Here is a 24910-nt window from a genome sequence, read left to right on the forward strand (position 1 = left end):
CAAATGCAGTCTTTCTTTAAGCATAAGACCTAGACAAACAGAAATTGAAAAAACTCTGATGCACGGTTATATAATATCGCCATGCAAAAACTCACTGTTTTTGATGAATTAAAGCCTAATAATAAATTCATCCAACGCCTCTGTTTTGGGTGAATCAAATTTCTCAATGTTATTATTTGCAACATTAAGGACAAACACAATTAAGTGACTATGCTCAAAGCTTCGAAGCAGTCTACAGTCTAGTCTGTCCAGCATCACCGAATCACCAAAGACAACTGATTCGGATCTAAAATGTGATCGTATATGTGTGACAAAAATTCCAAAACCGATTGAAATTTGTCTGTGTTAGCAAACTTATCAGGCTGCCATCATGACAGATACCGCACTTTCTAGATCTTCCACTGACTTTACGACCACTGAAACTGAAAAACTACACCAAAATCACAGGCAAAAGTTGGAATGCAACATTTTAATATAAGCTGCTTTCACATGTGTATGACTTGTTGATACATTCATTCAAAAGTGCCACACGAGCGCCCCCCGACATTCTACATGTGTATGGATGTTAAGCTAGGCCATACTACTACAAAGAAAATTTCTTTCAAAAGAACTCGTTTTTTACGTTCGTCACCTTTGCCATCCAAGACTTCATCCACGATCGTATACATAGTCCGAGAAGGAAGTAAAACACACACGTTCACAACTCTACATGCAAATTCCAACCTCTCTGTCAACGGCAAAGTGTGTGTGTCTAATATTATCAACCCGTTTTGGATGGGTACCCGGAAAATTTATAGCTTAAACGCATCAACCACCTGTGAGTTCGGATTCGGAAGAGATTTGCCCAAAATTGCACAACGCCAATAGGGGTACCAATAAGTTTGTAGCATTTTCAATCGAAGATTGACGAATTTTGTGAAAAAATTGGGTTATCGCTAAGTTGTTCTGATAAACCTTTAAACACCCCCCCCCCCCTCCAGATACCTAAGATAATTGAGTTTCTTGGTACTTATGTACAAATGTGGTAGAAGTAATTGCTTACAAGTGAACTATCGACGTTCGTCGTCTGTTTGCCAGTACCCATATGTGATGGAATTCACCACTTTTTGGATCAATCCTTTTGTTTTTATTCGATGGAGAATGAGTTGCCGAGATGCTTCAAGTGTATTTTTCATGCATTTTTACACTAGACGAACTAGCATTATCTCTAGTTGCCCATCATAAATGTTTTGTGACAGATAAGAACTTTCGGTTCTATAAACTTGCACGAAAAAGCCACTGTAGCGAAATTACTTATAGTAGGGAAGAAATCCCAAAGCTGACACTTCAAAATAAGAGTGTAACCAGATCCAGCTTAAAAACACTTCGAACTTATTAGTACTCCTCACCACAAACTGGTTTATCCTTCCTACATTCTGAGCTCCGTAGTCGCTAGATTCGTACAACACTCTCGATCGCGCATTAGTTTCCGACCGACGGCCTTGTGTGGCACAGATCCAACTTCATCTGCATGATGAAGCATAGGTATGGCTTTGCCATTGTAGGACTTTGTTTGCTGCTCGAAAGGACGAACTGTGCGTTGCAGAAAGGAGGTAAAGTGAACAACACTGGCAACAGGCAACCGCAGCACCATTGATTTATACTTTATTGATTTTATGTTCAGCTATCGAGCAGAAAAAAACGGCGAATTATTTGGTGAAGGAGAATTCTGTAGCACGTGTAAGCCAAGTGGAAATAAATACTAATTATGGTGAGTTTCAACAAAATGATCTTCAGTGAAGTTGAAGTGTTATAGGATCTGCCGGACGTTCCTAGAAATATTAAATCTTTTTATAACAACTTCCTCTCTTTTAAAGAAAGTACAGGGTTTCGCAATCCAACCATAAGAAAGATCTTAAAATATAAAATTATTTCAACAACTTTATTCGACCAATAATGAACAATACTACAATTACATTTTTAAACATTGTACCCACAAACAATAAAACCTTTTTCTCGATTACAGATCCTAAAAAAGCCACCACGGCGCTTGCCAGAAGACCGACAGTGCAGCAACCTAAAATATTAATTAACGGACAACCAATACAGAATCTCCAGTCACTAGTGCAGCAGATTAAACCCACCGCAGCACAGTCGAGTAAACGAGTTCAGCAAGTGCTAGTCATACAACAGCCACAGCGTGTGGTTCAGCAAACCGTAGCATCAGCTCCAAAGACTCAAATTATTAAGCTGCAGAAAATAGTGCAGCAGGTCCAGCCCAGTAGGACAAGTGCTCCGCGGACTCAAATCATCATACAACAGCCACAACGTGTACAGCAGGTTCAGCGAACCGGGACAAACGCCAAGAGCACCCAAATCATTATACAGCAGCCCCAACGTGTGCAGCAGGTTCTGCGAACCGGTACAAACGCTCAACGCACTCAAATCTACTTACAACAGGCCCAACCTGTGCAGCAGGTTCTGCGAACCGGGACAAACGCTCAACGCACTCAAATCTACTTACAACAGCCCCAACGAGTGCAACAGATTCAGCGAGTCGGGTCAAACACTCCGCGTACTCAAATCATCATACAACAGCCCCAACGTGTGCAGCAGGTTCAGCGGGTCGGTGCTAACCCTCAGCAGACACGAGTCTACATACAACAGCCCCAACGTGTGCAGCAGGTTCAGCGTATCGGTTACCTTACAAGTGCACCACAAACTCAAGTAATAAGGCTGTCGCAACAGGTTCAGCCGGCTTCAACGGCGAAAGTTCAACAAGCATTTGTAATCAGGCAACAACCACAGGTAATACGCCAGCCTCAACAGCGCATCGTAACAGCGCAATATGCGCCTGCTCAGTCGCAGAACAAGCGCGTGCTGGTCCAGTACCGTCAGGGGTGAATCTCAGGTTCAATACTAATCTAGGCATCGGTCAACGACGATTTGTAGAATAGGCCGATGAATTCGTTGATCCTATGTTCCCCAACACGTTTGGTAGCACCAACGTCGATGCGATCGCTATTGCTTACAGGCAAGGCTAGGGAAAGGATGCATCGGCCACCAGCCACACCACCGCTTATGGCAGTTCAGCGTCAGCACAAGGCGACTGTCTAAGGCTATTGATCTGCATTCGTCTGGCTAAGGAATTTCGAACTAACAAGACAAACAGCGTCCCGAACCTGTAAAATTTCATACATTTTTCATGTTCGATGTCTTGTTCGATTGGTGTCAGACCGCTGGGCCAGTTGCGAACGAAATGTTACAGGGTTTTTCGTATCAGTTTGCAAAGTGACAATATCAGCCACTTTCCCAAGCTTGATCGATACGGGGACGATCGAAGTGGTTATCAAAAATGACATAAATAGGTGGTTTTCTTGCAAGATTTTGCCATATTGTAGAGATTACTGAGCAAGATGATCGTAAAATAAATTAAAGCAACCGTTGTACCCAACTAACTACAACTATCGTTCCTCTTATCGATCGACTTTGGGGGAAGTGGCTGTATCATAACGACTGTGACAAATTGCATGACAATATTGTTTAAGTTTTTCTACTTAGTTTTTAATACGCCACAACCTGAATTCAGTTTGACAGCGCTTTGTGACATGTTGAGGAACTGCTTAATCATTGTGATGGAAATAAAATAAGGACGAGTTGCTGAAAAAACACCTTTTTATTATCCTGAAACATGAACATAATAAGGCCAAAATAATCCAAATCTATAAATAAATAAATAAATAAATAATTATATAGGAGATGTTGCTACGTGTGTAGCAATCTATATTTGAGTTTAAAAAAGAAAGGATGACAAAATTCACAAACTAGCTTTTGGTGATGTTCGCAGCGTAGTTTTAAAATTGGTGTTGCCTATCCGTTTTCTAATTTGTGACTAATTTTGCGTTTAGCGATGGCGCCCTGTTCTCGATCAGCTGTGCGAACTTGACCCTAGTTGAACTGCTTCCTGATTGGTCCTATTCTGGGAGAACTAGTTGTCGCACAAGCTAACCCTGTCGTCCTTTTCTATGTATTTAGTACGCCATCTGACGGGTAAAGTGGGAGTTAGGTCGATCTGCTGTTGACAGATCGATGTTTACAAACATTACTTCTGTCTAGAACGCATGTGGTCTATATCGTGCCAACAGGAGATATAGAAGATATTAACAGAATGTGTTTGACAGTAGAATAGAAGCTTTTAATGACCATAGAAGCTTTTAGTTGTTGTTGTCCATGTTTCTACATGAAAATAAGCATTTCTTCGTAATATTTTCTTATAATTCTTTATTAGGAATTACATATAGGCCATTTTTGTAAATAGAACACCCCATACGATTTTCTCTAACACGAGTATTGCTTTGTCGTGTAAAAACACTGTCAAATGCATTCCAAATAATGGTCTGTTCGTGTTGAAAAACTGGAAAATAATTGCAAAAAAAAACCATACTGTTCCACAGCTGTATCATTTTGCGAGTCATTTAAGCCAGTAGGTTCAAAGTCTGCGTAATAAAAATTATTGCAAATGGTGAATAATCCTATTCATAAAGAAAAGTGACTCGGTAAACCCTGTAAGTATACACGATCTGTCGAACCAGTCGGATGGTGCGGTTGGTTTAATGGTTTCGTAGCTGTTCTGAATTTGACGATCGTCAAGCAATCAACCAAACGAATATGCGTGGCTAAACATGGATTACTTCTGTTTGGCGTAACGTCCTACGCGGACATGCCGGCGTATACAGGCTTTCAACGCTTAATTCATTACCACAAATCCGGATAGCCAATCCTTGCAACGAGGGAACGGTCCATTCTAGGCTTGAACCCATGACGGGCATATTATTGAGTCGTTCGAGTTGACGACTGTACCATGCGCCCGCCCCATGGATTGTCATGGATCGAAACATGGATTGGTAAGTGTTTAATGTTAAATGTTCCAAAATATCCCATATAGTGTTATGAACGATAGTGATCGTGCTGGGAGGCGTCTCGGGTTGAGGTGAGTTGTCATCCACTGTGTTGTGGACAGACCGCTGCCTCATCCTGAGGGCTCACTGTTGACAGCAAGGCTGTCATCCTGTGACGTCCTCAGTGAGGATCGCGGCGCGAGAGAGATCAGTCGTCCTCTCCCCGCATTGCGTGCGTTTATTGTATCACACATACCAAAGATTAGTTGTTAAAATACATATTCTGTTTGTGCCGTACACACCGTGTTTACGTTCATTTGTGCGGACACAACAGTGGCGACGAGGATGGGATCCTCCTCGCGTAGGGGGGGATCCTACAAAGGACCGACGCAGCACGGAGGTCACCATCGCGGTTCCACCATCGCGCAACCGCCATCGCGCAGGATGGGCACGCTCGGGGGTTTGCGCGAAGCCCCGAAGGGATCCTCACTCCGCTGCAGCACTATACCGGACAAGGCGAGGGGACATTCCGCTTTGGACCGTTGTCACACGGCATCACCGCCGCCCGCTGCAGCGTCATCGGACACACACTGGTGCAGCATCGTCATCGCGGCACCACAGCCGCCCTTCTGCACCAGCATCATCGCGGAGCCCGATAAGGCACAGTGCTGAGGCATTTCGGCTGCCCCCTGTGCGTCTTCATCGCCGGCGCTCCAGCTGCACAGGTGCGTCTCGACGGCGATACCACTGTCGCCCCTGTGCAGCACCATCACATGTGTCCCGAGTGCACAGTCGTCGTGCGCGGCATCACGGTCGCCCGCTGTGCACTCGCATCGTCATCATCATCACCATCATCCTGCGCGCCCTGCACAGCAGTTCACCGGCAGCGACGTCACGGTCGCCCCTGTGCAGCGGTACCGGCTGAGCAGTCCAAGCGCGCGCGGCACCACGGCCGCCCCCTGCTCAGCCGCACATTGACGCCCCAACGGCAGCAGCATCCGGAGAGCTGCCTCATCAGGATCATCGGCGTCCGGTGCAACGGCCTACAACAACAGCATCATGCTGCAGTTGCACCGACAACAACAACAACAACAATAACACCACAGCGGCTGCAACGGAACGAGCGAGCGCAGCACATCGGCTGCCCCCTGTTGCAGCCCGCAACGCTCATCCCGTCGAGCGTTAGACACGGAGGCCGGTCAACACTCTCCCCTCCCCCCTGTTTTACACAGCACCACTTGAGCCGTACGCTTGCCACTCCGGTTTTAAGTACATTAAAACCGCTGCGTTGGCTTAAGCCGTACCGGCTTAATTAAAACGGGGAGATGTTGTGGACAGACCGCTGCCTCATCCTGAGGGCTCACTGTTGACAGCAAGGCTGTCATCCTGTGACGTCCTCAATGAGGATCGCGGCGCGAGCAGGACCAGTCGTCCTCTCCCCGCATTGCGTGTGTGTGTTGCGTTTATGTTATTGTTATGTTATGTTATTACCCGAGTTTATATTTCCCATACCAAAGAGTAGAATAAATACATATTCTGTTTGTGCCGTACACAACGTTTAATGTTTGTTCTGTGCGGACACAACGCACTGAGAGCTGACTTATCCAATCCATAACATCTAACAAATGACAAGCCTCTTTTGAAATGTAGTCAGCATGTCATCGTGAACTTGCAATGATTCGTTAGTTTGGTCACTTTATCATGTGATTGTTAACGCCTAAATCTATGCTACAATTGTAGCATAATTTAATTTAACGAGGCAATCTACACGTGTTTGTTAACAACTAGCAATTAACACTTTTTTTGCTACTTTCGCACTGTGCTACTTATTAATAGACTCACACATTCTACTGTAATTGTATTGTGTCTAAAAACAAAATTATGACGTGATCAGTTTATTGGCAACATCAAGGACAAAACACAGTCCAGTGACCTTGCTGCGAACCAGCTCGCTGGAATAGCCTACATTGTTATTCTTGGTTCAAATAACCACTTGATGTCCTCTGAATACAAAATTGTGGTCCAATATAAACTCGAGATGAAAGAAATTCCGTTCCAAATTCCAAAAAAATGGTAAGATCGTAGGTACAAGGGAATCTTCTGAGAAGTTAGAAAGCTTTTGAAATTAGAGCCTATCCATCCATTCAAAATTGGCGTATGCTACAGATCGCCCACGATATGCTAATCTTGAGAAAAGATTAGGCTAAGCTCTACGCTTGTAAAGAAATATTCTAGAATAAGAAACTGGTTTTTTACGTTCATAACATTATTATCATATTTATATCACACACACATACATACTATCAGTGTGGGGTAGTATCACCGTCAATCGGCTCTCTGTGAGCATCTTATCATGCCAGCACTTCATCCGGTATCGTACACTGAGTCGGAGAACGAGTTAAAACACATACACACACTGGCCGATTCCGATTTCCCTCCCAGCAGCAAAGTGCCCGTGACTTTATTTTATCTACCCGGTTCGGAAAATGTAAATTCCATAGCTAAACGACATCAACTGCGTGTGAGTTCGGGTGGATGATAGTCGCCAAAAATCGCACCCCGCCATATTTTAGACATAATTTTTCAAGACAAACCGGTTTATTCTTCCAATATTCTGACCTCCGGTGTTGAAGTCGCCTCTCGATTGTGCATTAGTTTGCGACTGACATCTCCGTGCGGCACATCCAACTTCATTCGTACGATGAAGCATTGGTATGCCTTTGCCATTGTAGGACTGTGTTTGCTGCTCGAAAGGACGAACTGTGCACCACAGTTTGGAGGTAACACGGACACGGTACCGATAGCAAGTGCACGTGAGCACGAGTAACTTATACTTTTTGTTCTTTCCTGTGTTTAGCTTTCGCGCAGGCAGGCAGTTCAAAGTACGTGGTGAGGGAGCAATCGGTAGCACGTGTGGCCAAAGTGGAAATAAATAATAACAGTAAGTGGAAATTAATAAGTAGATTTTAACTTAATTTTCACAGAACACTTATGATCTGTAGTCAGTTTGAACTCTTATGTTATTTTATGTGTGTTTTATATACATCCTTGATCCTTGAAATACGAAAAGCTTACTTTTAAATGATCTAAATTAAAATGTGAAAGTAAGTTAGATCCAAATATTAACAGCAAGTTTCAACCGATTACAGATCCCAGCACGGCGAATGCCATCAGTTCGATTACGTCATTGCGTAATCAGTTCAGTGTGCAAACCGTTTTTCAAGCTCCAGACCAACAAATTCAGCGACCTCAAGGAATAAGGAACCCGCTACCAAATCAGAATGCTCAGCCAAACTTGGCACGTGCTCAGCAGACTACGTTCCAACAGATTAGGCCCACCGCTGGCAGAGTTCAGCAGTTTCAACCAGCCAGGATAAACGCTCCCCAGAATCAGGTCATCACGGAACCGCAGATAGTGAAGGAGATTCAACCCTCCAGGACAAATGTTCCCCAGAATCAGCTCATCAGACGGCAGCAGATAGTGCAGCAGTTTCAACCCACAGGGACAAATGCTGCCCAGGCTCAGCTCATCAGACGGCAGCAGATAGTGCAGCAGTTTCAACCCACAGGGACAAATACTCCCCAGACACAAACCATCAGGCGACAGCAGCTAGTGCAGCAGTTTCAACCCACAGGGACAAATACTCCCCAGACACAAACCATCAGGCGACAGCAGATAGGGCAGCAGCTACAGCCCACTGTGACAAGAGTGCAGCCAGTTCAAGTAACAAGGCGAACGGAAATAGTGCAACAGGTACTACCGACCGGGACAAACGCTCCTCAAACACAAACCATCAGGCGACAGCAAGTAGTGCAGCAGGTTCAGCCCACCGTGACAAGAGTGCAGCCAGTTCAAGTAGTAAGACGTAAGCAAGTAGTGCAACAAGTTCAATCTACCAGGACAAACGCTCCCCAGACACAAACCATCAGGCGACAGCAGACCGTGCAGCAGCAGCCCACTGTGTCTAGAGTGCAGCCAGTACAAGTGATAAGGCAGCAACAGCAACCACGTGTAGTGAGCCAGCCGCAACCCATCGCAACAGCACAATACACACCGGCTCAAACGGTGCAAACCGCCCCTGCTCAGTCACAGTACGAGCGTGAGCTGGCCCAGTATCGCCAGGTTCTGGCTGAATACCGAGCACAAACAGGAGGAGCAGCACCTCAAGTCTACCAGACCCAAACAGCAGCGCCGCAAGTTTATCAGGCCCAAACAGCAGCGCCTGTAGTTTACCAGCCCCAACCACAATACGTCCAAACATACGCACAGCCCGTCCAACAGCAGCCGTACTATGTGCAGCCGGCCCAGCAGCAGCCATACTATCAGCCGAGTACCGGTCGATCCAACACTTCCGGCGGCAGGTCTTCAGGTTTGCTATCCAGTACGTATGAATTTGTTAGTGTGTAATGAGTGCAATGAGTAATTTATCCTTATTATTTTCAGCTTTCACGAATGGATTACGAGCGCTTACTGGTGGATTGTTTGGTTAAGTGAATGGAATGGGGCCACCTAGCACCGGTACCATCACCAGCGAAGCAGATCGAACAATCGTGTGCTTATGAGTCAAGCGTGTGGTTCAACAGATGCTAGGCATGCTTTATAGTTCGTGACATTTCATTTGAATTCAAATTAATTCATCACATGTTAAAAACAATAATAGGAAATATAAAAATATGCTCTCAGAATGGTACACCCAACATGAAGCATTATTTATTTGTTGCGCTGTTGGGGATTTTCAAAGCAAGCTTTTAGGAATTTGCTCATGTCTCTCTATGTATAGTTTGGAATAAAAACAATAAAATTTAAATGGAATAATAAATATTTCAAATCACATGATAAATGATTTGGGATTTAAGCTCATTTTTTGGGTTCGTCGCTTGTTCTACACGTTGAAGGTGGTTAAGTCTTTCGTGTAAACTCTAACCTATGTAGGGGAAGGTGAAGGTGATACACGTAAATAATGCGGATCGATAACCTGTTTTAGGGGTTTATATTTTGTAATGTCGCCTAAGGAGGAAGCTTTTAGCGTAAAGGGTAGTAAATAAATCGATTGAACGATTTTTGGTGGTCGAGGTTATCCACAGTTCGAACACTAGAGCCCAAAATATATCCCTTCTAATCACCTCCTGCCTTCTTTTCATTGATTGACAAGTCTAGCACTCAGCGTTGGGCTATTTTAATACTACATGATAAAACAATTACAGAGTGACCTCAAGGCTTTTATGTGTCTCGTTAACAGTTTTGATTGAATATTCTTTAGATTTTGCTCCACGATGTATTGATTGGTTCGGTGAACATTCGGTGGGACCAAAAAAAACAGTAGTAACATCTAAAAGTAGTGTAAAACTTTAAGAAAAAGTCATAAGCTTATGTGAAGCTCTGCATGCTTTAGTGGCAATCTTGTTGAGTGGCAAAAAAAATATTTAGTTGAATGTACCTTATCCACAAATGGCTTGCAAAGAAGAACGTTTGATTTTAAGCTTAGAATTAATCAACCGATTGAAAAAGGTGTATGAGGCCAATCGGCTCAAAGTCTCTACAAAAAATGTACCTTATCATATACGATATCTATGAATAGCAAAATCTAAATTGTTGATCAGCTGATGACAGCTTACATTTCACAACTACCAAGGACACAAGCGACAATAAGAAGGTCGAAACTATTGACGACATTTTAAGTGGACTGCGGCATTTCATCTTCCCAAAATGACTTCAACAAAAATCATTTCTCAAAAAAAAAAAAAATGGACACAAAAGGTTCGTCTCTTGTGACATTCACCAGCGCATTGAAGTCTTTTGATCCGGACAAACCTATGGCCTACATTCGAAGGGCGTAACGCTGTTAACCTGTTTCGTTGTATTTTTCGTGTATGTTTTTTTTCTCTCTCTCTCTCTCTCTCTCTCTCTCTCTCTCTCTCTCTCTTTCTCTCTCTCTCTCCTTCGACACAAAAAAGCTGACGTGTAATAAACTTGCAGCAAAAGGGCGGTTTCAATTTTTCCACGATATTTTATTCATAAATAAACATATAGAAATAGCTTACAACACGAAAATGGCTTCAGCGCAGCCGAGAACGACCGATTCCGTTCACGGCCAATATCTTGACGATGTAAATGAGGGGTTGTGTCATCTATCGCTACCCGTTAGCGACGTTGCTTATTTACAGACTCCAAAACGGGTCGCTTCACTTAGAAGAACCTGCAACAATGCACCACGAATACAAAGATATTAGTTAATATTAGCCAACATTGGAAAGGAAAGTGTTTAAATACTGGCACACGATACTTACAAACCACCGCCGCCTCCACCGAACGAGTTAGCCGACGCTTGGGCATTGGAGGCCGAACCACCGAAACCTCCCAGACCGCCGCCGAACGAGGCAGACTGTGCCGACGCCTGTGCACCGGATCCACCGAAACCACCGCCAGGGCCACCGCCGAACGAGTTAGCGTTCGAGTTACTGAACGAGCCCGAAATGCCGCCTAGACCGATGTTGAAGGAGGCGGACTGTGCGTTAGCCTGGCTGCCGGAGAATCCACCACCACCACCACCGAGCAGACCACCGACCGGACCACCGTAGTGTCCACCATAGTGGGGGCCTGGATATGGGCGATAGTAGCGTGGATGGTGTCGGTATCCTTTTCGGCACGAAACGATCCCACGGAAGGATTTTGTTTTTGATTTGAAAAGGAAGAAACAAACCAATGCACACGAAATGATTAATACTGAGTTTCATTTAAATGGGTGAACGCTCCCCCTCCGTCAGGTATTTGCTATCAGCGCAAAGAGCAAAAAGACTTCAACAGTATCGGGACGACGAACCCAAACCCATTACCTGGATCTACGTATCCGACTGGGGCTAGTACACCGACCGGCGCTACACCGATCGGTGCTACCGCTACTGGAACCGGAACCGCTACCGGAATAAAGCCTAAAAGAACCGAACCGTTACACCGGAGTGATTAGTAGCAAACTACGTTTAGCTAGAATTACGGGAAGAGGAGTTTTGGAAGGGATTTTGAGCTGGAGAAGGGAGGCAGTACGATCTTCACCAATACAGTTTCAGGAATATAGTCGCTAATTGATCTTGACTACTACAAGTTTGTAAAAGAATAAATAAATTTGCACACTGAACAACAAAGCAAACACTTTACATAAAACGGTTTATCCAAAAAGGGATCGAAAGATGCCCGTTATCTCAAACCGACCTTCTTGTGTGCGAAGGTCACTGTCTGCTCGTAACGTATTCTTTCAATGGAATGGTAAACATATTCTCTCGTAAAAATGCGTACAAACGATGGCAAAACGACATGCTAAAGATGTCAAGACGATTGGTAACTCAATCATATAGCACCCTGAAGGAGCGACATGTACATCGTTCATTGCTCCATCACACGCCATAACCATCCACAGGTAGCAAGCATCACTGTCGTATTTAAGATGACGCCAGGTGGGGTGTGAAATGTTGAAGAATTTTTGGGGATCTTTTTACGAAATTTATTCAACGCGTGGGATTTTATCGTTTTCGCCCCGGTGACGATCGGTTGTATGACAACACGAACAAACACAGGTTGTTTGCGGAAGCGTAAAGATCAACAAAGAGAAACAACCAAAAGAGATTCTGCCAAGTGATTCTTGGTCAAGTAGTTTGTTATTTTTAAATGATTGATGAGAGAGCCGAAAGAAGAGATTTTTTTTAAATTCAAACCCAAACGTGGTTGCAAAATAAATTGCTAAAATGGGGGTTTGAAAATAAATATTAAAGAACCATTTGGTTTTGCGAGGAAAACAAAGTTGTTTGAGAACTTTATTATTAAAAATGTCGAAGATTTGTACTGCGTCCGTTTGTTAGCAGGAATGGATTTTAAGGAAAATTACAGTAACCAAAGAACACTATCATACCTCTACGCAGTGCTGATTTGTGTGTGTTTAAATGTGTGAATCCATTTATAGACATGTATGTGTTTGTGTGTGCATGTGTTCGCATGTCGAAGCAACACGACGAAAGCCAGGAAGGTCACAAAATATGCGCGAGATGTATCGATTTCGTGTATCGTGTTCGAGAAGCAGATCGTAGACGATTGAGTAAAGACGGTTGGTTTGAAGCAAACATTAGCACACGCCGCAGCACGCGTCATAATCAGCATCATAATCGTTGGGGATAGAGACAATTTTACAGTGTATTATTTTCTTGACATTTCTCAGATTTTTTTTGTCAGACTACCTTTCCGATAGAATTTTCCTTTGGTGTAGAACAAGCAAACAATTTTCCATTCACACAAATATTACCGACGAATTGATCGACACACCAAATTCACCATTTTTACGAAAGCGGCAACATCGGGCAGAAAAATAAACAAGGAAAATATGTGTTAATTTTCACTAACTCACTACTTATATTAAACTACTTAAACTAGCAGTTAGTGTAGTAAAGCTAAAAGGTTGTTTTCCACACAACTGACTCCCAACTGGCGCTCGGGACTGGAAAAGCTACACCAACAACGATCCTACCGCCTACTGCGATACCAAACTACCAGCCCAGCGGCTTCACTACACACTGCGTTTCGCTACACACTGCGCGCCCTCTTGCGGCAAAAGCAAACCATCTCACGATGTAATACCTCCTCCAAAGCCGGGATATCCGAAGCCAAACTGGGGCGCCGGTGCAGCAACCGCAGCGGCCACCAGGGCCATCAACACTACAAACAGTTTCATGCTGAAACGGGGGGGGTACGGTGGTGACTCTTCACAGATTTCACAATCAAACAGCAACAATCGAACAGCGGGTTACAGTGTGGTACGGTCACTTCACGATCACGCGATTCCGTGCTTTCCGTCCGACGACGCTCGCGCAACTGCTTTCAATCGATAGACAAATAATGGTTTTTATGCTGCGCTGGGCACGGTCGTCCCTAGCGCTGCGAGCTCACTGTTGTCGCAGCATCCCTTCCACGGGTTTTCCCTGCTCCAACAAAACAACAGCTCCTCGCGAACGCCCATGGAACATTAGGGGGGAGAAGTTGTAATGTTTTGCAGTTCGGCCGGCTTGGACGATATTACAAGATCACGCGCGCGGCGGGAAGCGGTGGTCTAGCAAGGTGACTTGATTGAGTCACGTTGATTTTATTTTCGGGCTGTCGCGCTGGCCGGTGGACGCCGTTGAAGATCACACGTTCAAGTTCAAGTTTTACGCACAACTTGCCGATCGGGTTGTGGGTTGTGTTTGTGTGCGCGATGTTCCGAAGTTTTCCGAACGGGTCAGGTCAGGAAGCGAGCATAACATATCCTTGAGAAGCGCCGTTTCTTATTCAAATGTCGTTGACCGTTTGGATGCATGGGTGGGATGGGTGGAACGGACGATGAGTGTCGGTTGAAGATGGCATGGGTCAGCGGTATACAGACGAGATTGGAGGATGTTCTTCGTGCAGGTTTCTAGAAATGGTTAACTGTTTCTAGTGCTAGGCGTTCAAGCTGTCCCATTAAGAGCACAGACGCTGACGCTGCTATGATCGTTTTACAGTTGTCTGTGGCTGGACGGGCCCGTCCAAGAGGTGACACGGAAATGACTACAATGAAAGAGATAGTTGGCTGGGTATTTCCCCAGTGCTATTCCTTTTTTTGTTGCATTGTTCACATAGGTCCCCACCCATCAGTAACGACCCCAGAATGGCTCGGCCACGATTGTCTGCAAAGAGAAAATAATGATCGTGACCTTCGCTCTCCATCACTCGACATGTCTTCTCGTCCGTTTATATGCCCGATACACAACCGAATGTAACAAAATCCTTCAACACTAATCGCACTCTAGTAGTACGGAAAGGGATGGATTGTATAAAAAAAGATCTTCCAAAAGTGTACCCTGCAGCTGGATCGATTCCAGCACAAAGTACAAGGCCTACTGCTTTGGGTGGTGTGTGCCGATCAATCAAGTGTGCGCGGTAAAACGGGTCGTCGGGGGCTTCTAAAAAGCCACCAAAAAGCCGTGACATTGTGCTTACGTGAAAGGTTTCACGGAGACGGCGGCGGCGGCGGCAGTAGTAGCAGAAGCCGGCCGGTGAGTAACCGAAAGCTTCGAGTGTCTTTCCATTATTTTTGCTCTGATTTTGTTGTTATGTTATCCACTCATTCGGTGATCGTTGGTGATATGCTGCTCCGTTGACCTGGAAGTGGTTTTGAAGGAAATCCAGTGAAGGGACTCACCTATATCGAAGCATAATTGGTACATACACTACCCTACCCTAGGTGGGACAGAAACAGGACATTCGAAACCTCAAGGTCAGTTTGTTTGTGGCGTAGAGTTTTCACTTTTGTTTTTATTCACTTTCCATTTCTTTTCTGTTGCCTTATGCTTCGTTTTTAACCCTTTTGGTGTAATCGATTCTGAACCAGGAGATCACTTCCTGGTTGGGGTTTGAGTTAATCTATTCTGAAGATTTCTAGAACTTCATCACACAACAAATGTTTACTTTGCACATCATTTCAACAGCATTCAACAAAAGCGCGGCTAATGAGCTATGATGAGTGCGTAACTAATTGATGATTATGCTTCATCATCTTCTTGGCTCTCTGTTCACGCTTCTCAGCGCTATCAGTTTTATGATAGTCTTGTATTTAAGCTGTTTTGATCTACGTTTTTGTAAAAAAAACACACACCATAAACCTGTTTTACTCCTATTTTACGCACAAACAAACGATGCTCTCCCATTGATCACATCCGGCTGGGAATTAGATTTTTTACATTCTTGTCCTGTTGTGTTTGGTTTTGTCGCGTTCTCGATAGAAGAAAAAAGAAGAATTAAATTATTCTGAATCACAGTGCTTACGCATGTCTGAGACTTTTATCACTGCAAATTCTAATTGTGGAGAGGCGCGGTGGTATGGGTGGTATTGATATCTGTTTTGTGGGAATCCCCACACGGGGCTATCATTTCAAGCACATCCGCAACCGAAAGTAAACAGTGGATCGAACATCTTAAGCGGAGAGTCACGCAGCTCTGGTCAAGGTGCAGTCGATCAGAGCAGGCGTTCGTTTGGCGGAGTGCGCTTAGGGTGTGTTAGAGAGATGGATGCCGCGATGTTTAGTATATGTGAGGGAATGAATGCGACATTCAGAGCTGTAAGCTGCAGAGTAGCGTAGCGAGTTCAGTGGTTAGAACAGATGTAAAACTAATCTTACGGAGATGCTGGAATACGATGTGCTTACTCATAAATAGAACGAAAAAAAAGAGTTTTATTGATAAGTAATACAATAAAGTACAACAGAACTTAGATTTGGAGTGTACTTTAAGGGCTGAAACTGTTAGCCAACTATTGGACAACCAATTTAACAGCGTTCTTCCATTGAATTCTAATTGTAGCTGAATTAAGGTCGAGTTTGCCCGGCCAAGAAAAAACATTAACTGGCAAAGAATTAGTTGGTCCCGTGTAGAGACGGGTTATCCGGAACGCACCCATGGTTCCGCTCTAGTTCTAGCAAGGTTGACACCGATTCCGACTCCAGAGAAATGGAATCGCTAACTTTGCGGAATTGGCGGAATCTGGCTGAATCGAAGTCGACCGATATTAGTGTATGTGCGTACTTTAACGGACTTGAAATAAATGCCCGTTGTAGGTTCGATACCTGAATGGACCGCGCCCACATACCTACTATGGATACAACAATAAGACATAGTCACAACATACAACACATACAACATCACAACATAGTGTTAAGTTAACTGCGCCTTAGTTCGTGTAATTTTAGAATATGGATCAGTTTTTTCTTGTCCAAATTTAGAGCAACGAAAACAACGAAAAACTGCAAAGAAAAATGATCCGATTTAATTTCAGAAACTACTATGGAGTGATCGGAGTTCACCCAACCGATCGGCTCGAAACACTTTAACATTGCAAAACGGGCAAATCCTTTTGTTGCCAGAAGTATACTAAGAGGTTCCATCAACGCTCCAAACATTTTAGGGAGGGTATACTTACTAGAGGTGCGTGCAACGCAATGACGGAGAAAGTGTTAGATGTGTTACATGTGTATTCTCACATTTACTAATATCGCTCAACTACGATTCCGCACGATTCCGACGATTCAGGCGATTCCAGACGATTCCGAAACATTCTGGAGGATTCCGGACGATTTCGAATGATTCCGGATGATTTCGCACGGTTCCGGCGGGAGTGATTAACCTACCCTTCCGAACTAGTTCCGAAATTTGATGGAACCGTTCGGACTAGTGATGGGTAAGGTTGGCATAAATCGGAAGTCGATTCCGATCCGACTCCGATAATTTCGCAATCGACTCCGGAAGGTAGGTTCGCCCTGCATCATTCGGAGTCGTTTGGAATCGCCTGGAGCCTTCCGGAGTCGTTCGGAGTCGTTCGGAGTCGTTCGGAGTCGTTTGGAGTCGTCCGGAGTCGTTCGGAGTCGTTGGGAGTCGGAGTCGTCCGGAGTCATTCGGAGTCGTCGGCGAGTCTCGGATGAATCCAGACGAATCCGAATGACTTTGAAAGATTCTGAACGACTCCGAACGGCTCCGGACGACTCCGACCAACTCCGATTCCGGTCGACTCCGAACGACTCCGGATGACTCCGGACGACTCCGACTCCGATCGACTCCGGACGACTCCGGACGACTCCGGACGACTCCGGACGGCTATGGAAGGTTCCGGACGACTCCGGCGGATTTAGTAGTTCCATTTTGCCGAAGTCGGAATCGGACTAACAATAGTTGGAGTCGGATCGGAGTCGTGGGTGCGCTCCAGAGAGCACATCACTAGTTCGGACCCAGTTCCGTGTTTTTGTTAATTTTGCCAAACTATAGTGTCGTGGTACAGTTGTTGACTCACATGGGCTCTAGGCCTGACTTACTATCCGGCTATCCGGATATATTCTGACTAATAAATCATCAACAATAGTCAATAGCAAACAATAGCATCACATACAACAGTTAATCTCATCAGAGGCTATAGCGTGCCTAGACTGACCATTATTTAGGACCATTACAAATATAGAACTGGACTTACCAAACGTAGTAAGTTTGCTCTACAATAAACATACAGAACCATTTTTACAATAATAATACAATAAAAAAAAACAACAACACACGAACAGGAAACACTAAATAACTTTAGCGACACCCCTGCAACGAGTGCTGTACAGTGGCGAAGCTTCGCAATCTGTCGTCTAGATGGCAGCACTGTATTATGGCAAGATCAAACCCTGTTCGAATTTCCTAATTTAACGCGCTTAAAATTATGCTAATTTTAGGCAAACTGCTATGTAATTTATCATACAAATGGCAATAATGTATTATGTAAAAGTCATCGAGTATTTTGAGTGTAATTTTTAATTTGCCTCCCTCACTCCTGTCACATTATTGTCAGTTTGCGTGAACATGACCGTACCTTCGCCATTCCCATCATCCAGTGACAGTAAGAAACGTAAACAAAAAAGAAAAGGAAAAAAGCCCCCGTCGGGGAAAGAAATCGTGGTGTCGGTCTTTCGTAACAATAATAATATTCAATAATTACCAACCATGAACGCGCTCGCCAAGCTGAAAACGCTCACCCCCAGCGTCAATCAAATCGTACGCACGTACGCATTAAAATCGGACCTCAAAATCAAATGGGTCCGACCGGAGAAGATCCCGTGCTACAAGCCGGAGAAGTCGGGCGATTTGCAGTCCCTGCCGACGTTTGCCGGCACCGAGCTGATGAAGGATTACCGTGATTCGAAGGAGCTGGAGACGGCCAACGAGCATGTGCGCAATCTGTTCACCATACAGCACAATCGGCGCCGGGAGATGGTGGAAAACTTTAAGGAGGACATGGTGCGAAGGGTGTACCGACACGAGCTGGACTACGGTTCCATCGAGGCACAGCGTGAGCATCGAGGGTGAGATGGTTTGTTTAGGTTCTGTTGGTGCTGATACCGCTATTTCCCCTTCCCTTTTCCAGTGGGGCTGATGACGGCCAGGATTCGCAGCTTGCAAGACTACATGGAAAAGTTCCCCCGCCAGTCCGTGGTGAAGGTTCAGCTGAAGGAGTTGATTGACAAACGCAAGCGCTTCCTTCGCTACCTGCGCCGATGGGACTATCGGCGGTTCGAGTACATGCTGGAGAAGCTTGATATCGTGTACAAACCCTATCCAACGTAAGACAGCATATGAAATGTCCTATTTTACGAGAGAAGTTTAATCAAATTTCCCTTTCTGGCATCATATTTCAAGGCACTTCCACTGGATCACACGCAAAGACTCGTTGCGCAAGCTAACCAACATCCACTGCGACCAGATCAAAGAGACGCGACTGGAAGAGTACCGCCGGCAGTTGGAATCGCAACAGCTTGACTTTCTCGAGAACAAGCTGAAAACGCTGGAATTCATCCGCAAGGAGCAGACGGAATGCCAGGTGCCGGTGACAGTAACGAGCGATGAAATCAAAGCCGTCCGCAAGCAATACGAAGAGCTGAAGCAAAAGCGAGCGGCAGCCGCGGAAAGCTTAAAAGAGCCCGAAGATTCGTAAAACTTCCCTCTTGCGGGTGTTTTTGTTGTTTGAGCAAGGAAGAGAATGCGACAACCATGGGTTTATTCTTTTCCGTTCACTTTTATTTGTATAAAAAAATACATTAATACGAATAAAGTTAATAGACTTGAGCTAGAGCGCGTGTATAAAAATATAAAAATAAAATACAAACGTTCACAATTCAAAAAAACGGTTACACTACGGACCATTTCTAAGGGGGAATGAGGAATGTACCGGTGAAACGAATCGACGAACCGTGTGGACGGGACAGGGAAAAGGGGACAGAAAACATATAATGCTTAAACTACAGGATTATTCTCGCAATTATCTCACACTTCGACATGGAAGAAAACGTTTGCCTTATTACATTCTACGTTGCTTGCGCGCGCGGTTTACGAATAAGTTAGAAACTAACCAATACAGGAAAGGGGATTTGAAGCGCGACGAAACACGGAACTCCTCTACAGACTCGTCATGGCAGGTGGGCGGGCGTATGCTTTGGGAATGAAACCGTACTTGCGGGTTTTCGGTGCGTAGGCCCACAACCATCCGTCGACGGTTTGGTTGTTGAGGTCGGCATAGATCCAGTCGCCTCTCCGTACGCTCAAATCGTCTGGTGCTTGTGCCTAAAAACAAGGGAAGAGGTAGAAACCCGTTAGTAAGAACAAATCACGATTTTAATTGATCGTCCTTACCTTGTAGTCATAGAGCATTACCAGCTCCGTGCCATGATACCGTAGATCGTCCGATCCGATGCCAGGTTGTTGCTGATGTTGCTGCTGCTGCTGCTGCTGCTGTGCCTGCTGTTGATGCTGGGCCTGTTGCTGTTGCTGCTGTTGCTGCTGCTGATGTTGACCACCGCCACCTCCGCCGAGCGTCATATTACCTCCACCCATCGCTTGCAGACTGTTCATGTCGTTACCGATCGATCCCATACTATTTACACCGCCCTGCTGCTGCTGCTGCTTCCCCGCATGGCCCTGCAAAATGTTCTCCGCCGGGTAGACGAACCCGGACGGTATGAAGCCCTCCTGCCCGTCGCTCCGCACGATCCAGAACCACTCCGGGTCCTCCCGGTTCAGCACGGTCACAAACTCGCCCCGCTCCACCGACACGTCGTTCTCGTCGCGCGCGATAAACGTGTACAGCACGATGTACCGACCGCTCGGGTCCTTGGCGAATGGCAAGAAATCGGGCTCCGAGCTGAGACTCGCCTGCGAGTGCTTCAGCGCGTTCGTGAGCAGCCCCGGTCCAGTGCTGTCGTCCAGCACGTCCATACTGATGTCGGGCATACCGCCGTCGGTCAGGTCGGCCGCCGTCAGCCCGACACCATTGCCGAGGCCCCCTCCACCGACCACCAGCCCGGTCGTCCCCGGGCCAGTACCACCGCCTCCTCCACTACCTCCACCACCGTTAACACCACCACCACCACCGCCGCCTGGAGCACCCATGGTGGAGAGATCGCGCGGCAGCTTCTTCTTGATGGCCAGATCGGCCAGCTGCGTGTTGAACGGGGCACAGTACGAGTGCGGTATGAAGCCTTCCTGCCGCGTGTCCTGCCCGATCACGTACACCCAGTCGTTCTCGCGGTACAGTATGTTCACTATCTGGCCCCGCTTCACCTCCAGCTCGTCGTCCACGCAGGGTGTAAAGTCGTGCAGCACCACCATCTTGCTGTCGGGGCTGAGACCGTGCTCCTTCTCGATGCCGACCCGCACGAGCGTTTCGATGCTGGCCGATCCAGTGATGCGGCCCATGCCATGATTCAGCCCGAGACTGCTCGACAGATCCTTGTCGATATCGCTTCCGATCGCTGCGATCAAGTAAAGAGAAAACGACCAATTTAACTAGGTTGCAGTGTGCATACGATCACCAAAGGAAAGGAAAAACACATTGATGATCGATCGGATGGATTCCAACCAAATCACCACAGGGCATATGGGTGTGAGCGATCGCGTTCGCCCAACATCATCATCATCACACACACGCACGGAGTGGCTGAGCTCCAAAACATACTTACGTTTCTTCTTTTTCCCCCGTCTTATGCGTACGGGACAGAGGAATGCCATTATGGGAGCAGCTCGCCTAGCAGGCTTTTCGGATGCTCAGGGGGGTCGGTCGAATGGGTAGGAACCTGTGCGAGGCGCCACGGGTCCAAGCAAACGAAACGGGGGGCGCGGGGGAACTGGCCTATTCCGGATTGTGGATCTGCATCGTACCGCGACGATCACTTTTCACTGTCGCAAAATCGTTCACCACCGAGAAGAGAAAAAAAAACAAAAAGGCTGCTGTAGACGACGACAACGATCGACCGTGATTCCCACGGGCCAATGGAATGTTATTTTTATGGTAGAGCGTTCAATCGAAACGTCACGGGCGACCGTATACAGGTTTTTTTTACCTGTGGCGTAGGCTGTCTCGCTCTCCTGTCTGCTCACCGTTTGACTGCTACGATCGCGTAGCACATGTTGACACAACAACAAGTGGCATTCAACTTGCTTGTGTTTTTTTGGCCACCCTTTTTTTGGCCATCAAGTGCTGGTGTGCTTCCCCATAGTGCGTATTTATCGTACGAAACCGGAAACGAAGCGGAATGCCGCAAAAAGGTACACAAATAGCGATGGAAGAATCGGAACAGTGAACCACACTTCGTAAACGCGCCGTCACTTGCATGCAAACCGCAGGCCAAAAATCGGCCAACATTTCAAATCGGTGCGATTTTTCTCTCGCTGGCGATGCTTTTTGTAAGTAATTGTGAGGATTTTTAGGGTTCAAAATGATCGCCAAAAAGCTCGCACTGGTGTGCAATCCTGGTCACATTCTTGCGGTGTTGCGGGCATGCGCTCGCTTTAAACGGCGTTGCGCAGCAATCCTACGGTCTTAACTCATTATGCGTAAGGCCACGGGAGTGACAAAATGCTGACAATTTTTTCAAAATGTGAGCTTTGGTCACTTTTTTGAACTTTCGTAAAAAACTTGTAACCTGGAGCAGCCAGGAAATAATGTTGACAAAAGTTGACAAAAAGTGACTAATTTGACATTCGCCAAAAAGCCGAAACAAACAGTTATTTAGCGCAGTTGTGATCTATTGCTATGATAACCCAAGTGCCACAAATCCACTAAACGACCACTAAACGACTCAAGCACTCTACTTAAACGGAATATAGAAAGACTTCGTTTAGCAGACGGCAAACGACTCATGCATTCTAAAAATAGCAAAAAAAAGCTGGTGGCGCCATCTGTTTGTGGGATTCCCAACCAGCGGAGCTTCCTCGCTTGGAGGAGAACTTTCTCATTTCCTCTGTACTGTTGTATGGTTTCGCATTGAAGTTATGCATCGCTAGAACTAGAACGGCGATATGATTAGTGTTGGGTCAAGAGCGAAAGAGGTACCTCAATCGCTCCGCTCTTCTTATTGTGCGCGCTCCCGCACTGCCCACAGGAAAAACAGGTAGCTCCGCACGGAGCGCTGCACACAGGTGCGATTGTGCGATGCGCTCCCAGGAGGGATTGTGCGATGCGCTCCCAGGAGCGATTGTGCGATGCGCTTCCAGGAGCGATTGTGCGATGCGCTCCCAGGAGCGATTGTGCGATGCGCTCCCAGGAGCGAAATTTCGCACTTTACTAAGCGCTGCACGCAAGAGCGATTGTGCGATGCGCTCCCAGGAGCGAAGTTTCGCACCTCACGGAGCGCTGCACGCAGGAGCTAGAAGATGTGCGCTTGAAAGCTTCGCACAGAAAATGATGGCTTGCATAAATCCAGGCCTTAACTTGCGGAATGTGAGCGGAATGCGCCAATTATTTTTACTCACCTGTTTGAAAGAAAATATTTGCTTATGATTTATGGATTCTAGTGTTGGGTAAAGTAGCACAATGAAGTGTGCGGTGCACATTTCGCACTGTGCGCACTTCGCACTTTTCGCACAGTGCGTGCGCACTCCGCACTTTACTTGCACACTTCGCACAATGCGCGCACTTTTCGTACATTCCGCACAGTGCGAGCACACTATACACTTGAGAGAGAGAGAGAGAGAGAGAGAGATAAAGAGAGAGAGGGGGAGAGAGAGAGAGAGAGAGAGAGAAAGAGAGAGAGCAAGAGAGACAGAGGGAGACAGAGAGAGAGAGAGAGCAAGAGAGAGTGAGAGAGAGAGTGAGAGAGAGAGAGAGATAGAGAGAGAGAGACAGAGAGAGAAAGAGAGAGAGATAGAGAGAGAAAGAGAGAGAGATAGACAGAGAGAGAGGGATAGAGAGTGAGAGAGAGAGAGAGAAACAGAGATAGAGACAGAGAGAGACAGAGAGAGACAGAGAGAGAGAGATAGAGAGAGAAAGAGAGAGAGAAAGAGAGAGAGAAAGAGAGAGAGGAGCGTATCGCACAATCGCTCCTGGGAGCGCATCGCACAATCGCTCCTGTGTGCAGCGCTCATTAAAGTGCGAAATTTCGCTCCTGGGAGCGCATCGCACAATCACTGCTGTGTGCAGCGCTCCGTGAGGTGCGAAAGTTCGCTCCTGGGAGCGCATCGCACAATCGCTCCTGTGTGCAGCGCTCTGTGCGGAGCTACCTCAAGCGCACCGCACACTTTAGAGAGCGAGAGCGGTGCGCTCCGCTCTTGCAAAAGAGCTACTTGACCCAACACTAGATACGATTGTTTAAATACTAAACTCCAATGGAAACCACCAGCACTGAAGCAAGTGAGATTTGAGTAATGGTCGTTGGTGTTGATACCCACGTATCCGACCACACGACCATTCATATAGATTTTTGCTCAAAAGTCATAAGGCTATATAGGTCATGATAAGATGAAACTTGTCGAAAAACATTGCAAGAAAAGGATAGCAATATAATGATGAGTTGTAATACGCCATCTATTTATCAAACCGATGAAGCTGTGGAGCTTTCATTTTTTTCTATGGATGTTCAATTTTCCAGTCGTTTAAGCTTAATCTTGGCGCTTGGGAATGATGCTAAATGCATGTTTCTAATTGATTTATGTACCTATTAAGTACTTGTTAAACAAAATATCTATGATTTTCAGATGTTTGAGCTTGTTGTCGTTCATGTGTAGATTTTTGATGCGGACACGAGAAAAGCTGCAATTTGCAGTTGAAAAGCAATTTTGAAAAAGTTGAAAAAAATCGACTCCTTGGCCTCGTGCCAATTAATTTTAATAACATTTGCACTAAACTTTAGTCAATTTCAATGAAAATTATCAACAAAATGGTGCAGTTCTATTTCATTTCACGAGTTTATTTACGTTTTTCCACGCTTCTGCATGAGCGAAAGAGACGGCACGACACATCAAGCAAGAACAAAGGTGGACGAAGTGCTTGGAGCGAAGTGGGTGAGGAGGGTGGGGGGGCACAAAAACTCACCTCGAAACGTGCACTGTAGGCGAGCAAAGGACGGGTAGAGAAAATGAGGGAAAGCAACTATTTTCGAACGTCAAAAACGCTCGCCTTGCGCTACGGGTGACGTGAGTTCACGCACGTACACACCCCCAAAACCAGGCGAACGCACAATAC

General features: G+C 45.9%; 5 protein-coding genes across 10 annotated transcripts; 3 read left to right on the plus strand and 2 right to left on the minus strand.

Annotated features, from left to right (window-relative positions):
* The first annotated feature begins 1367 nt into the window (after nucleotides 1-1367).
* LOC120949444 (bromodomain-containing protein DDB_G0280777-like) lies at nucleotides 1368-3725 on the plus strand. Of its 2 annotated transcripts, XM_049611239.1 has the most exons (4): nucleotides 1368-1592; nucleotides 1664-1750; nucleotides 2006-2388; nucleotides 2458-3725. In XM_049611239.1, exons 1-4 carry the CDS (start codon nucleotides 1511-1513, stop codon nucleotides 2881-2883), a joined length of 978 nt encoding a protein of 325 aa, XP_049467196.1. In that variant the 5' UTR covers nucleotides 1368-1510; the 3' UTR covers nucleotides 2884-3725. The 2 variants fall into 2 exon arrangements, with proteins under 2 accessions (XP_049467196.1, XP_040222685.2); XM_040366751.2 differs by having other exon boundaries at nucleotides 1371-1592; nucleotides 2006-3725.
* Nucleotides 3726-7244: 3519 nt separating this feature from the next.
* On the plus strand, nucleotides 7245-10023 carry LOC120961377 (adenylate cyclase, terminal-differentiation specific-like). Its single transcript, XM_040385087.2, has 4 exons — nucleotides 7245-7657; nucleotides 7735-7818; nucleotides 8027-9259; nucleotides 9322-10023. The coding sequence occupies exons 1-4, from the start codon at nucleotides 7579-7581 to the stop codon at nucleotides 9366-9368; spliced, it is 1443 nt and encodes a 480-aa protein (XP_040241021.2). The 5' UTR covers nucleotides 7245-7578; the 3' UTR covers nucleotides 9369-10023.
* An 842-nt stretch (nucleotides 10024-10865) lies between these two features.
* Nucleotides 10866-13823, minus strand: LOC120952356 (uncharacterized). 4 transcript variants are annotated; one of them, XM_040371636.2, is made up of 6 exons: nucleotides 13498-13823; nucleotides 13101-13118; nucleotides 12779-12790; nucleotides 11712-11807; nucleotides 11166-11475; nucleotides 10866-11074 (listed from the first exon to the last, which is right to left on the minus strand). In XM_040371636.2, the coding sequence occupies exons 1-6, from the start codon at nucleotides 13589-13591 to the stop codon at nucleotides 11065-11067; spliced, it is 540 nt and encodes a 179-aa protein (XP_040227570.1). In that variant the 5' UTR covers nucleotides 13592-13823; the 3' UTR covers nucleotides 10866-11064. The 4 variants fall into 4 exon arrangements, with proteins under 4 accessions (XP_040227570.1, XP_049462054.1, XP_049462055.1 ...); XM_049606097.1 differs by lacking the exon at nucleotides 12779-12790 and having other exon boundaries at nucleotides 13498-13822; XM_049606098.1 differs by lacking the exons at nucleotides 12779-12790; nucleotides 13101-13118 and having other exon boundaries at nucleotides 13498-13821.
* A 4475-nt stretch (nucleotides 13824-18298) lies between these two features.
* LOC120950418 (28S ribosomal protein S15, mitochondrial) lies at nucleotides 18299-19521 on the plus strand. Its single transcript, XM_040368416.2, has 3 exons — nucleotides 18299-18748; nucleotides 18824-19019; nucleotides 19096-19521. The coding sequence occupies exons 1-3, from the start codon at nucleotides 18403-18405 to the stop codon at nucleotides 19388-19390; spliced, it is 837 nt and encodes a 278-aa protein (XP_040224350.2). The 5' UTR covers nucleotides 18299-18402; the 3' UTR covers nucleotides 19391-19521.
* On the minus strand, nucleotides 19452-21890 carry LOC120950417 (SH3 domain-containing protein Dlish). 2 transcript variants are annotated; one of them, XM_049605631.1, is made up of 4 exons: nucleotides 21792-21890; nucleotides 21411-21627; nucleotides 20086-21203; nucleotides 19452-20016 (listed from the first exon to the last, which is right to left on the minus strand). In XM_049605631.1, exons 2-4 carry the CDS (start codon nucleotides 21457-21459, stop codon nucleotides 19852-19854), a joined length of 1332 nt encoding a protein of 443 aa, XP_049461588.1. In that variant the 5' UTR covers nucleotides 21460-21627; nucleotides 21792-21890; the 3' UTR covers nucleotides 19452-19851. The 2 variants fall into 2 exon arrangements, with proteins under 2 accessions (XP_049461588.1, XP_040224349.2); XM_040368415.2 differs by lacking the exon at nucleotides 21792-21890 and having other exon boundaries at nucleotides 21411-21781.
* Between the last annotated feature and the right edge of the window lie 3020 nt (nucleotides 21891-24910).

This window comes from Anopheles coluzzii, chromosome 2, assembly GCF_943734685.1.
Source record: "Anopheles coluzzii chromosome 2, AcolN3, whole genome shotgun sequence".
NCBI lineage: Eukaryota > Metazoa > Arthropoda > Insecta > Diptera > Culicidae > Anopheles > Anopheles coluzzii.

Coding starts and splice junctions, on each gene's coding strand:
- LOC120950417 (XM_049605631.1), bottom strand. CDS start 21,459: ATGGCATTCCTCTGTCCCGTACGCATAAGACGGGGGAAAAAGAAGAAA. Junction 21,204..21,410: donor ACGGGGGAAAAAGAAGAAAC/GTAAGTATGTTT, acceptor ACTTGATCGCAG/CGATCGGAAGCGATATCGAC. Junction 20,017..20,085: donor TAATGCTCTATGACTACAAG/GTAAGGACGATC, acceptor CCTTGTTTTTAG/GCACAAGCACCAGACGATTT.
- LOC120949444 (XM_040366751.2), top strand. CDS start 1,511: ATGATGAAGCATAGGTATGGCTTTGCCATTGTAGGACTTTGTTTGCTG. Junction 1,593..1,663: donor CTGTGCGTTGCAGAAAGGAG/GTAAAGTGAACA, acceptor TTTTATGTTCAG/CTATCGAGCAGAAAAAAACG. Junction 1,751..2,005: donor GGAAATAAATACTAATTATG/GTGAGTTTCAAC, acceptor TCTCGATTACAG/ATCCTAAAAAAGCCACCACG.
- LOC120961377 (XM_040385087.2), top strand. CDS start 7,579: ATGAAGCATTGGTATGCCTTTGCCATTGTAGGACTGTGTTTGCTGCTC. Junction 7,819..8,026: donor AGTGGAAATAAATAATAACA/GTAAGTGGAAAT, acceptor AACCGATTACAG/ATCCCAGCACGGCGAATGCC. Junction 9,260..9,321: donor GTCTTCAGGTTTGCTATCCA/GTACGTATGAAT, acceptor TATTATTTTCAG/CTTTCACGAATGGATTACGA.
- LOC120950418 (XM_040368416.2), top strand. CDS start 18,403: ATGAACGCGCTCGCCAAGCTGAAAACGCTCACCCCCAGCGTCAATCAA. Junction 18,749..18,823: donor CGGTTCCATCGAGGCACAGC/GTGAGCATCGAG, acceptor TCCCTTTTCCAG/TGGGGCTGATGACGGCCAGG. Junction 19,020..19,095: donor GTGTACAAACCCTATCCAAC/GTAAGACAGCAT, acceptor TCATATTTCAAG/GCACTTCCACTGGATCACAC.
- LOC120952356 (XM_040371636.2), bottom strand. CDS start 13,591: ATGAAACTGTTTGTAGTGTTGATGGCCCTGGTGGCCGCTGCGGTTGCT. Junction 11,476..11,711: donor AGTCGGATACGTAGATCCAG/GTAATGGGTTTG, acceptor GCCCATATCCAG/GCCCCCACTATGGTGGACAC.